Genomic DNA, 12,685 nt, shown 5'->3' with positions numbered 1-12,685 from the left:
CCTTCTGATGCCTATGTCAGAAGCTTTCTCTGTCTCCTTTATACTTTAATAAAACTTTATTACACACACACACACAAATTATAGAAATGTGCTTCAAAACACATCACTTCTACTTACTGCTTATTATATGGGGAAATATCTTCACTTCTTTGAGCTTCTATTTCCCCATCTGTTGAACTGAGTTAATAATTACATTTTAGGATTAAAAGTTAATGTGTATAGAGCAGCTATCACATAGAAGGTTGCAAAAATCTATGTGTTGCTATACAGCTATAGTGAGCATAAATTCACCTCTCTCTTGTGGGTACTGGGTGGGTTGGGAGCAGGGGATGTGGGGGAGCACAGGAAATAATTCATGTCAGAAAGCAAAGTGGATCCTGATGGGAAAAACCCAGGTTGGTCACCCCAGGGGACCTTGAGAGTCAAGTTCAGGCTTCATATGGGCAGGCAGTTTTAGAGTAGTTACATTTTTCAGATTGGTCTCTACTGTTTTCTGCCTTTTGTGTAGCAGAGTCCAGATCCACTGGGAGGCCATGAGCTTATTGAAGTTTTTGTTGTATGGCCTGGTCTCAACCCTGGCAGGTAGGGCTGGATTGGGGAGGATCCACTCATTGTGACTGGACAACCCAGGCTGGGTACATGTGGTGTGATCAGAATTAGAAATAGGCCAGAGAGGTGTGTCTGGAACTGGCTTTGCCTCAGAGAGCCCCTGCTGTGTATCCACGCTTGTGTGGCTTGTTTCCTAGGCATAAGAAAGGGTGGTTGGATTTGTCTGGGGTGTGTGTGTGTGTGTGTGTGAGTTAGTCACTCAGTTGTGTTCAACTCTTTGTGATCCCATGGACTGTAGACTGCCAGGCTCCTCTGTCCCTGGGGTTTCCCAAGCAAGACTACTGAGTGGGTTGCCATTTCCTTCCCCAGGAGATCTTCCCAACCCAGGATTGAACCCATCTCCTGCATTGCAGGCCAATTCTCTACCACCTGAGCTATCAGGGAAGCCGGAATTGTCTGGACTCCTACTCATATTCCCTGACATGTGTTTATGTGTTTGGGAAGGGGAAGAGTGGCAAGGACAATGGGAAGCAGGAATAAAGAAGAAAAAAGAAAGGCTCTCATACCTTAATTTTTGGAGTTCTGAGCTACGCTGGGTCTCGAAGCTTCTTTTTCCTCCCTCAGCTCTGGCTTCTCTGGACTCAGCTTCTGAGAATGATTGGCAATTCTAAAATCATGGCCCTAGTAAGTGGATGTCTCTATTTCCTTCCTGAAATATAGTTTTTAATTCAGGTAATATTTTCATTCTTTAGCCCCAAATCTTCTTCTTAGGGAAGCTGTATCTCTAAGCCAATTTTCACTTTTTCCCTTTACAGAGAATGATTGTGTCCTCTCTGTTTGCTCCCTTTTTTTGAACTGGTTTTTCAGTTTTTCATCAAATAATTTATGTATCTTATATGTTCAGTCTTCTCTTAGGGGCAGTGTTGGAGCAGTGAAGGGGTAGAGTACCTTGAAGGAAATATTGGAGCTTCCCTTATTGGGCTTGTAGTTTAATTATATAAAAATGGTGGTCCTCTTTGACCAGAAGAGGGAGAACTTTCTCCACTGTTTCCCAGGTAGATAAGGGAGAGAGGTTGAGGGCAGTAGGAGAACGGGCCAACAGAGGATGAGATGGTTGGATGGCATCACTGATTCAATAGACATGAATTTGAACAAAACTCCAGGAGATAGTGAAGGACAGGGAAGCCTGACATGCTGTAGTACATGGGGGTCACAGAGTCAGACAAAACTTAGGGACTGAACAACAACAAAGGGTGAATTTGGTTATGAATGGTCTCAGTCTCAGTGTGGGATGAGACTTCAGCTTTGAAAAGCTTTTAGGTTTGGGTTGAAATGGAGTTGGTCCCTTCCTAGAAAGAGAGAGAGGTGGGGTTCTGGCTAAGGAATCACTGAGAAATGAATAGGGTTCTGAGGTCCATTATGTGGTGGAAGAGAAATTGCTGGTCTTGAGTGATTCAGTATTATTCTGGATCATTCTATATTAGTGTGTTCTAACTCAAGAACCAGAAGTTCAATAAGAGATTGTAAAAAGGAAGATCACTGGGAACCACATCCGCTGGATAATACTAAACTTTGAGGAAGAGGTCAGGATTTTTGTCCAGCCGAAATACTATAATAGTATATATGTTATTATTAATAACCTAACACTTTAAGAAAGATTAAACCTGATGTCTATGAAAAACCTGATGTTTATGAAAGTGTAAATTTGTCAGAATAAGGGAAATACTTATGATATAATCTGACATATAATATGCTTGTGTCTTGACAATAATGGATGCCCTTCTCCAATTAGATAAAATTGTTTGGATTCTTTTTTAGTCAAGAATCCCCACGTTGATTCTTCCCTGCTGATCCAGTGGTTAAGACTCCATGGTTCACTGCAGGGGGCAGGGCTTCCATCCCTGGTCGGGGAACTAAGATCCCATATGCTGGACGGCACAGCCAAAAAATAAAAAATAAAACATTAAAAGAAAGAATCCCCAAGTTTCAGCATAATAATTTGGGCTATAGTATAAATTATATGTTATCTTACTAGCTATAAACATTGGTATATCTGGAAAGTTGTTTAAATTTAGTTATTGATCTCTATTTAAAAGTGAAATAGAGATTGATGGTTTTGGAAAACTCAGCAGTGGCTACAGAACTGGAAAATGTCAGTTTTCATTCCAATCCCAAAGAAAGGCAATGCCAAAGAATGCTCAAACTACCGCATAATTGCACTCATCTCACATGCTAGCAAAGTAATGCTCAAAATTCTCCAACCCAGGCTTCAGCAATACGTGAACCGTGAACTTCCAGATGTTCAAGCTGGTTTTAGAAAAGGCAGAGGAACATGAAATCAAGTTGCAAACATCTGTTGCATCATCGAAAAAGCAAGAGAGTTCCGGAAAAACATCGATTTCTGCTTTATTGACTATACCAAAGCCTTTGACTGTGTGGGTCACAACAAACTGTGGAAAATTCTTAAAGAGATGGGAATACCAGACCACTTGACCTGCCTCTTGAGAAATCTGTATGCAGGTCAAGAAGCAACAGGTAGTACCAGACATGGAACAACAGACTGGTTCCAAATTGGGGAAGGAGTGAGTCAAGGCTGTATATTTTTACCCTGCTTATTTAACTTCTATGCAGAGTACATCATGCAAAATGCCAGGCTGGATGAAGCACAAGCTAGAATCAAGACTGCTGGGAGAAATATCAATAACCTCAGATATGCAGATGACACCACCCTTATGGCAGAAAGCAAAGAAGAACTGAAGAGCCTCTTGATGAAAGTGAAAGAGGAGAGTGAAAAAGCTGGCTTAAAACTCAACATTCAAAAAACTAAGATCATCACCAGTCCAAGTTCGATGCATGAAACAGGGCACTCAAAGCCAGTGCACTGGGACAACCCTGAGGGATGGGGTGGGGAGGGAGGTGGGAGGGTGGTTCAGGATGGGGGGCACATGTACACCCATGGCTGCAATGTATGGCGAAAACCACCACAATATTGTAAAGTAATTAGCCTCAAATTAAAATAAATTAATTAATTAAAAAAAAAAAAACTAAGACCATGGCATTCAGTTTCATCACTTCATGGCAAATAGATGGGGAAACAATGGAAATAGTGAGAGACTTTATTTTCTTGGGCTCCAAAATCATTGCATATGGTGACTGCAGCCATAAAATAAAAGACACTTACTCCTTGGAAGGAAAGTTATGACCAACCTAGATAGCATATTAAAAAGCAGAGACATTACTTTGTCGACAAAGGTCCGTCTAGTCAAGGCTATGGTTTTTCCAGTAGTCATGTATGGATGTGAGAGTTGGACCATAAAGAAAGCTGAACACTTTTGAACTATGGTGTTGGAGAAGACTCTTGAGAGTCCCTTGGACTGCAGGGACATCCAACCAGTCAATCCCAAAGGAAATCACTCCTGAATATTGGGAGGATTGATGCTGAAGCTGAAGCTCCAATACTTTGGCCATCTGATGCAAAGAACTGACTCAATGGAAAAGACCTGATGCTGGGAAAGATGGAAGGCAGGAGGAGAAGGGGACAACAGAGGATGAGATGGTTGGATGGCATCACCGACTCGATTGACATGAGTTTGAGCAAGCTCTGGGAGTTGGTGATGGACAGAGAAGTCTGGTGTGCTGCAGTCCATGGGGTCACAAAGAGTCAGACATGACTGAGCAACTGAACTGAGGCACTGTACTTTAGATACACTAATTTATTTCTTTTCATCTAACTATGTCATGATCTTTAACTTCAGCTTACTTGTTTTTATGATATATCACCCCCTGCTGCAACTCAATATTTCATCTTGAATTTTTTTTCCACTTTTACAGATAATACATGGATCTGTCATTTCAGATGCCTCTTACATTCAGTGATGTCTCCATAGACTTCTCTCAGGAGGAGTGGGAATGCCTAAATTCAGATCAGAAGAATTTGTACAGAGATGTGATGTTGGAGACTTATACTAACTTGGTATCACTGGGTAAGGACATCTGCCTGGAATAATGTAGAATCTGCTGTCTGGAATATCCACTTTCTTTACTGTATATTTTATGCTCTGTGTCAATACACTCACAAAATTTCTGCTCCATATTCTCAAAGGACTATTTTGGGCGTTGTTAGATGGAAATGGGCTCCTCCATTCAGCACCTACATCTCCCCTTTCCTTCATTTACCATCCTACCTCCTGATCCATCCTGTAGTTGCTTCCTTTTCTAAATGACCAAAGGATTGAATCCTGGGATTTTTCTGCATAACTGCTGGCAAAGAAGGCAAATTTCATATTATGTATATGTTCAGAATATCTATAAATATTCTATTTTAGTTGCTAATTCACCTGTATGGAGAACAGGTAGCAAAGAGTCTGGTTTTCTCTTTACTACAAATGAGCCTTTGTAATTTTTTACATTGGTAGGGTGAATCAAGCTCATTAACTTTTTGAGTATTATTTAAAATTTTATAGCAGTGGAAATGTTGGCTTTCAGTGATTTGATAGGTTTTAGTCAGAAGTGTTGGAGAAGGCAGTGGCACCCCACTCCAGTACTCTTGCCTGGAAAATCCCATGGATGGAAGAGCCTGGTTGGCTGCAGTCCATGGGGTCGCTGAGGGTCGGACACGGCTGAGCGACTTCACTTTCACTTTTCACTTTCATGCATTGGAGAAGGAAATTGGCTAACCCACTCCAGTGTTCTTGCCTGGAGAATCCCAGGGACGGCGGAGCCTGGTGGGCTGCCGTCTGTGGGGTCGCACAGAGTTGGACACGACTGAAGTGACTTAGCAGCAGCAGCAGTCAGAAGTGTCTTTGTTCAGTTTTTAGAAAAAATAGATCATTCTCTCCTCTCTTCTGGGATTCTAATTATACTTAAGTTAGATCTTTTGAGAACTTTTCTCACAGTTCTGAGTCAATAAAGGGCTTCCCAGGTGGCACTAGTGGCAAAGAACTTGCTTGCAAATGCAGGAGACATAAGACACATGGGTTCGATCCCTAGATCAGGAAGAGCCCCTGGAGCAAGGCATGGCAACCCACTCTAGTATTCTTGTCTGGAAAATACCATGGACAGAGGAGTCTGGCAGGCTACAGTCCATAGAGTCACAAAGAATCAGACACGAATGAAGCAACTTAGCATGCACGCACCCACTGAAGCAATAAGATGTGAGAGATTAAGAGTCAGAGAGAGATAGTTGGTGATTGCCACATAATTTTCATAAACTAGATCATTATTTTACTCAGCTGCCTTCTCCAGTGACCTTGACTTTAATCCTTACTTACTGTGATTTTCATCCGTTACCTTTTTTTAATTCAGTATTTTATTCTACAGTTAATTATGTAATACCTTATGATACAACTTGTTTTTCAGTAATAGTTAGAAAAAATTTTGAATGCATATGTGAGTTTTAGAGTATGAAAATAAGAAGTAAAATAAATGAGGCAATATGTACTAGAGAAAAGCATCATGAAGACAGAATTAGGTGTTGGGATATAGAATAAGGGATATGAATATACTTACATTTAGCAGGGCCAGCCTTTCTGAGGAAGTGATTTCTAACCTGCCACACCTGGAGGTAGTCATTTATAGAAGCTACCTAAGAGGATTCCTGAAAGGTAGAGCATTCATGTGAAGCCACAGGCAATGGGAAACATCACAATATGTTCTTGTAGCTGAAAAGAAGCAATGTGGTCAGATATAGGGGAACAAAGATGTCAAGGGCTTGAAATTAATTTGTAGAAATAAGACAGAGTCTTCTTATTCGTGGTTATATGCTTGGGTTTCATCCTAAGATAAAGACAGACCTCCATTCGTGGTTATATATTTGGGTTTCATCCTAAGATAAAGACAGACCTTTGGAAAAATTACATAGAGATCCATCTGGTTGTGTTGTTGTTTAGTCACTAAGTCATGTCTGACTCTTTGTGACCCCATGGACTGCAGCACAGCAGGCTCCTCTGTCCTCCACTATCTCCTGGAGTTTGCTCATGTCCATTGAGTCAATGATGCTATCTAACCATCTCATCCTCTGCTGCCCTCTTCCCCTGCCCTCAACCTTTCCCAGCATCAGGGTCTTTTCAAATGAGTCAGCTCTTCACATCAGGTGGCCCAAGTATTGGAGCTTCAGCTTCAGAATCAGTCCTTCCAATCAATAGTCAGGGTTAATTTCCTTTAGGATTGACTGGTTTGATCTCCTTGCAGTCCAAGGGACTCTCAAAAGAGTCTTCTCCAGCATCACAATTTGAAAGCATCAATTATTTGGAGTTCTACCTTCTTTAAAGTCTAATTCATACCCATACATGACTACTGGAAAAACCATCTGACAGAAAACATTAAAATGTAGTTGATCAAGACCTACTCATAGATTTTGATTCACTCAGTCTCAGTGGATATCTAAAGGGTAGTATATCCACATGGAGAAGGCAATGGCACCCCACTCCAGTACTCTTGTCTGGAAAATCCCATGGATGGAGCAGCCTGGAAGGCTGCAGTCCATGGGGTCGCTGAGGGTCGGACACGACTGAGCGACTTCACTTTCAGTTTTCACTTTCATGCATTGGAGAAGGAAATGGCAACCCACTCCAATGTTCTTGCCTGGAGAATCCCAGGGACGGGGGCGCCTGATGGGCTGCCGTCTATGGGATCGCACAGAATCGGATACGACTGAAGTGACTCAGCAGCAGTATATCCACAAGCTGATCATGCCTTCTATAAAACTTCTCACTGCCTCCTCCAGGTTGGTAGTCTTGAGGGTTTTAGCCCACTGTAGCTCCTTTTGCCTGGCAAAGCAATAAAGCTATTCTTTATAATAAATAAAGAATAAAATAAAAAGGGGGGAGGGTAGTATATGTAAGAAATTCCTATGATAATTCTGATCCACAACTAATTGAGAACTACTGATTTTTCTCTTTGTCTACTCACAAATGTTACATTCTCATATGAACTTTCAGAGTCCATTGCGCCTTTGAAAAACTTTATCACAGTAATTTAGAATTTTATGGCCTTTTACTTCTAATGGATTTACTTGTCAATTTTATCATTATTCTTACTATATTTCCCCCTGTACTGGAAAAATAGCATTTGTTCATTTTCTTGTTTTCTTTCAGACTTTGATTTCACAACTGAGAACAACAAATTATCTTCAGAAAAAAGCAGTTTTGAAGTAAATTCATACCATTGGAAGATAATGAAAAGTAAAACCTTCAACCTCATGGGGTTTATTTTCAGAAATGACTCACAGGGCAGAAATCAATTTGAAGGACAACAGGCATCTCAAGTGGGACATTTTAGTCAAATGATATTCCAAAAACATATATCTCTTCCTCTGCATCAGAGAATTCACACTAAAGAGAAGTCATGTGAATGTAAGGAATGTAGGAAGGGCTTTAGGAAATATTCACATCTTACTGAAAATCTGAGAGACCATACTGGTGTGAGACCCTATGAATGTAGAGAATGTGGAAAGGCCTTCCCAGTTCTCCAGCATTTTATTAGACATAAAAAAAGTCACACTGATTTGAAGTCCTATGAATGTAATGGATGTGAGAAAGCCTTTAGATTGTATTCACAGCTTATTCAACATCAGATAATTCATACTGGTGTGAAACCCTACAAATGTAAACAATGTGGAAAGGCCTTTAGACGTCATTCTCACCTTACTAAACATCAGAACATTCATGTTGGTTTGAAACCCTACAAATGTAAGGAATGTGGGGAAACTTTTAGGTTCTACCGACACATGTGTCTCCATCAGAAAATTCATCATGGTGTGAAACCTTATATCTGTAAGGAATGTGGAAAGGCCTTTGGTCATCATTCAAGTCTCTATCAACACAAGAAAATTCATTCTGGTGAGAAACCATATAAATGTAAACAGTGTGGAAAGGCCTTTGTTTACAGCTATCTACTTACTGAACATCAGAGAAGTCATACTGGTGAAAAGCCTCATGAATGTAAGGAATGTGGAAAGGCCTTTAGTAGGGCCTCAAGCCTTCTTAGACATAAAAGGATTCGTAGTGGTGAGAAACACTATGATTGTAAGGAATGTGGGAAGGCCTTCTGTAGAGTTTATCAATTTACACAACATCAGAGAATTCATACTGGTGAGAAGCCCCATGAATGTAAAGAATGTGGGAAGACTTTTAAGCTCCATTCTTACCTTATTAAACATCAGATCATTCACAGTGACTTGAAACCATATGAATGTAAACACTGTGGGAAAGCCTTCAATCGTGTCGGGAACCTTAAAATGCATGAGTCAATTCATACTGGGGAGAAACCTCATGAATGTAAGGAATGTGGAAAAACCTTTAGACTTAATTCTAAACTAAATTATCATCAGGCAGTCCATACTGGCTTGAAACCATATATATGTAAAGAATGTAAAAAGGCCTTCCGTTCTATATCAGGTCTTTCTCAACATAAGAGAATTCATACTGGTGAAAAAACCTTATGAATGTAAGGAATGTGGTAAGGCCTTTAATCGTAGCGAGCGACTTATTCAGCATCAGAGAATTCATACTGGCGTGAAGCCACATAAATGTATGGAATGCGGGAAAGCCTTTACTCATTGCTCTCAACTTACTCAACATCAAAGATTTCACATTGGCGAGAAACTCTTAATGTAATGAAAGTCAGCCTTTAGCCTTGGCACATCGTTTAATATTATCACTTTTCTACCACCTAACTATGTCATGCTAAAGATTATTAAACATAAATATAAATGCTTGGAAGGGTGTCTGGCTCAGAGTATTTGCTTACTATTAATAATTATTCTTTAATGATAATTACTAGTATTGTTATAAATTCACATGGAAGGAAGACCCTATGAGCATTTTAAAAATCTTTCTATCATCACTCATCCATATTTCACGTCAGAGCATTAATTTTGCACAAAATCCCATAGAATGTATTAAACAGGAAATTTTTTTATTCAGAGCTCATCCCCCTGAAGATGAATAATGGGAAGAAATCCTATGCCTTTGCTGAATGTTGAGTATATAGCTGTTGGGAAATTACAAAATGGCTTGAAGAAATTTTCTTACAGTAATTTCTGGGATACAGGTGACAGACAATTCACATTCTCTACAATTCATGGAAATTAGAGATTTCAGTTGGGTAGCCAAAAGAGAGGTGTTGACCTGGCAAAGTTTTCCTCAAGTATTTGAAAAAGTTCACATTTACATGAATGGTACAATGGGATAATGAAGGTCTTTTTGCCTTCCACCTAGATTCAGTGTATTGCCACTCTCTCTCCATCTAAGAATGTATATATATTCACAGCTATCATATTTATAACATTGAACATATATACATATATATGTTATATACTATAGTATATCATAGTGCTGTGCTTTTTGAGTAAATGTTTCAGGTATCACCTCACCTCTAAAAAAAAATCAACATCTCAAAAATACAACTCCTAGATTTAAAGATTATCTTCTACATGACTATTAGGCCATTGTCACCTAAAAGACATTAATACTAGACCTATAATGTTCTATAATCAGTCCATTTACAGATTTCTCCAATTATTTAAGAAATGTCTTTCAAAAGTGTTTGCTTTTTCTAAAAGCTCAAAACAAACTAAGGTCGTATATTTTATGATTATGGCAATTGAGTCTATTTTGGTCAAGAACTTATCGTCCACCTATTTTGTGAGTCAAACTCTTTGAAGACTCAAGAGAAGTAACCCATATAATGTTGCCCATTCTAGATTTGTGCTAATTTTTCTTCAGATAGGCTTAACTTGTTTCTCTAACCTTCACATTTACTGTGAACATTATGTCTAGAGGCTTGATTAGGTATCAGATTAAACATTTTTGACAAGATAACTTCATAGACAATATTGTGTGCTCAATATTTTGTCAAATAACAGGGGGCACATAAGTGAAGCTATGTTTAATCTCCTGATGCATGTATTGACCACCAGCTCTCTTCTTTGCATCAGTACTTTTTTTTCTTTTTTTGCAGTCAAGAAGTAGTAATCCATAAAGTCACATCAGCACTCCACTTGGAAATTTAAAGTCTTTTGTATTTTAAAGAAATTAAGACCAAAAAACTTTTTTATTTACTCATATATTTACCTTTTCACATGATTTTCATTCTTTCCCAATGATCTAAATTCCATTATCAATTCCTTTCAGCTTGAAGAACTTAATTTCTTGGAGTACATGTCTGCTAACGACAAATTTTCATTGTGTCTTTTACTGAAATGCCTTTGTTCTTTATGGATTCTTTTCTTTGCTACTGAATTCTGGGTCTTGTTTTTTATATTTTTCTGCTTCATTTCTGAAGACAAGTCATTTTTGTCTTCATGCTGCCAAGATTTTCTCATTACCTTCAGTTTTCAGTTGTTTAAATATGATGTGCCTCAGTATGGTTTTCTTTGTGTTAACTGTTTTTGGATTAACAGGGTTGATTTCCTTTAAGATTGAGTGGCTTAATCTCCTTGTTGTCCAAGAGACTCTCAAGAGTCTTCTCCAGTACCAAAGTTCAAAGGCATCAATTCTTTGGCGCTTAGTCTTCCTTATGGTCTAACTTTCACATCCATAAGTGACTACTGGAAAAACCACAGCTTTGACTATACAGACCTTTGTTGGCAAAGTGTATATGTATCATCTCTTTCTCTGGAGAACCCAGACTAATGCACACAAATAAAAAATCTCAGCTATGATGGGGCTCAGCAATTATGCCATCCACTGAATGTAACCTATGGAAGTTGTTTGAAGGAACTCTTAGGGGAGGGGATCCAGCCAAACGATACTTAAATCACAACTAAGCTTTCAGGGAAAGGGAAATGAAGTGCACATCCAGGAGTGATGCTCCGCACCTCTGATCTTCCAGTTCCTTTCAAAATCTCCAAGCACCTTCCCTTCTTGGTGTTGGTTTGCAACAGGAGTTTCCAGGTGAAATTCAAAACTGACCCATGTATATGGAGGGCAACAGAATAGGCAGACAGCTCCATCTTGGTAGGTGGCAGTGTAAATAAGCAAGGGAACTTATGTAGGAGGCTTATCTTGGGCAGCTGTAAGCTGTCTACAGAGAAGCCTTAACTGAGTTCAGTCACACTGTCCAGATGGTCTCCACAACACAGTAGCATCTCAAGGCTGCATCCTTGAAATGGCTCCTAGTGTGAGAACATTGGGAATTCTGCACTTTCCAAGGAAGGGAGTTGGGAGGAGTCTCCAATTGCCAGGGTCCAGCTTTAAGGTCAACCAGTTGTCACCTCCTTTTGATGACCTCTTCCAATAGCCTCCATCTTATAAAAGGCTGTCAGTGGGACCCTGCACAGCCTTTTGTTAGAGCACCTCCCAGTCCAGCACTAAGGTCCAAATAATACTCATTTGGAGGAGTTCCATGTTGTGAGACAACCCCACAAAGTAAGAACACCTGTTTATCTGCCCATACCTTTTATTTCTTTGTCAAATTGTGCTCACATGGTGGGGGTCACATTTTCAGGAAGTCTGTATGAAGGAGAAATTTCTTTAACTTTGGGTATTACAAAGCATCTTAACGTACAGAATTCTGACAGATTTTCTCCCTTTTTCTTGTAATTTTCTCCACAACTATTCATAACTATTCATGGACTGTGTGTTGCAGCCCATGGGGTCACAAAGAGTTGGACATGACTGAATGACTGAACTGAACTGATTCATAAGCAGACTTATTAGTGACAATGGTTCTGCCACAAGTCATCATAAGACTCAATTTGTTGTTTAGTCACTAAGTTGTGTCTAACTCTTTTGCAACCCCATGGGCTGTAGCCTGCCATGCTCCTCTGTCCATGGGATTTCCCAGGCAAGAATACTAGAGTGGGTAGCCATTCCCTTCTCCAGGGGGCCTTCCCAACCCAGGGACTGAAACCACATCTCTTGCATTGGCAGGCAGATTCTTTACCACTGAGCCAAGGAAGACTCAATTTAAACCTTAATAATACATGATAATTTACTATTTTTGAAATAAATAGATGTAAATTTATGAATTCATATGGCAACTATTAGCATGGTTATAGGGAAGGTTTATATTTTTCTATTGGCTGACATCATGGAGATATATTATCTTTGAAATGATTAACTATTGCTCAGCTACCCCCATAAGGCAATATAGGGAAGCCACCTATGTTGTTGCTTATTTAACTTCTATGCAG

General features: G+C 39.5%; 1 protein-coding gene across 1 annotated transcript in view; it reads left to right on the top strand.

Moving 5' to 3' along the window:
• Positions 1-12,320, top strand: part of ZNF404 (zinc finger protein 404) — a 23,008-nt gene extending 10,688 nt beyond the window's left edge. The window contains 3 exon segments of the mRNA XM_010852560.1: positions 4,381-4,532; positions 7,644-8,980; positions 8,982-12,320. Coding sequence (XP_010850862.1) covers positions 4,388-4,532; positions 7,644-8,980; positions 8,982-9,164 — 1,665 coding nt within the window. The 5' untranslated portion in view covers positions 4,381-4,387 and the 3' untranslated portion in view covers positions 9,165-12,320.
• Positions 12,321-12,685: the final 365 nt, after the last annotated feature.

Source organism: Bison bison, unplaced genomic scaffold, assembly GCF_000754665.1.
Source record: "Bison bison bison isolate TAMUID 2011002044 unplaced genomic scaffold, Bison_UMD1.0 scf7180017864313, whole genome shotgun sequence".
Classification (NCBI taxonomy): domain Eukaryota; kingdom Metazoa; phylum Chordata; class Mammalia; order Artiodactyla; family Bovidae; genus Bison; species Bison bison.
This window is presented reverse-complemented; position numbering and strand designations above follow the sequence as displayed.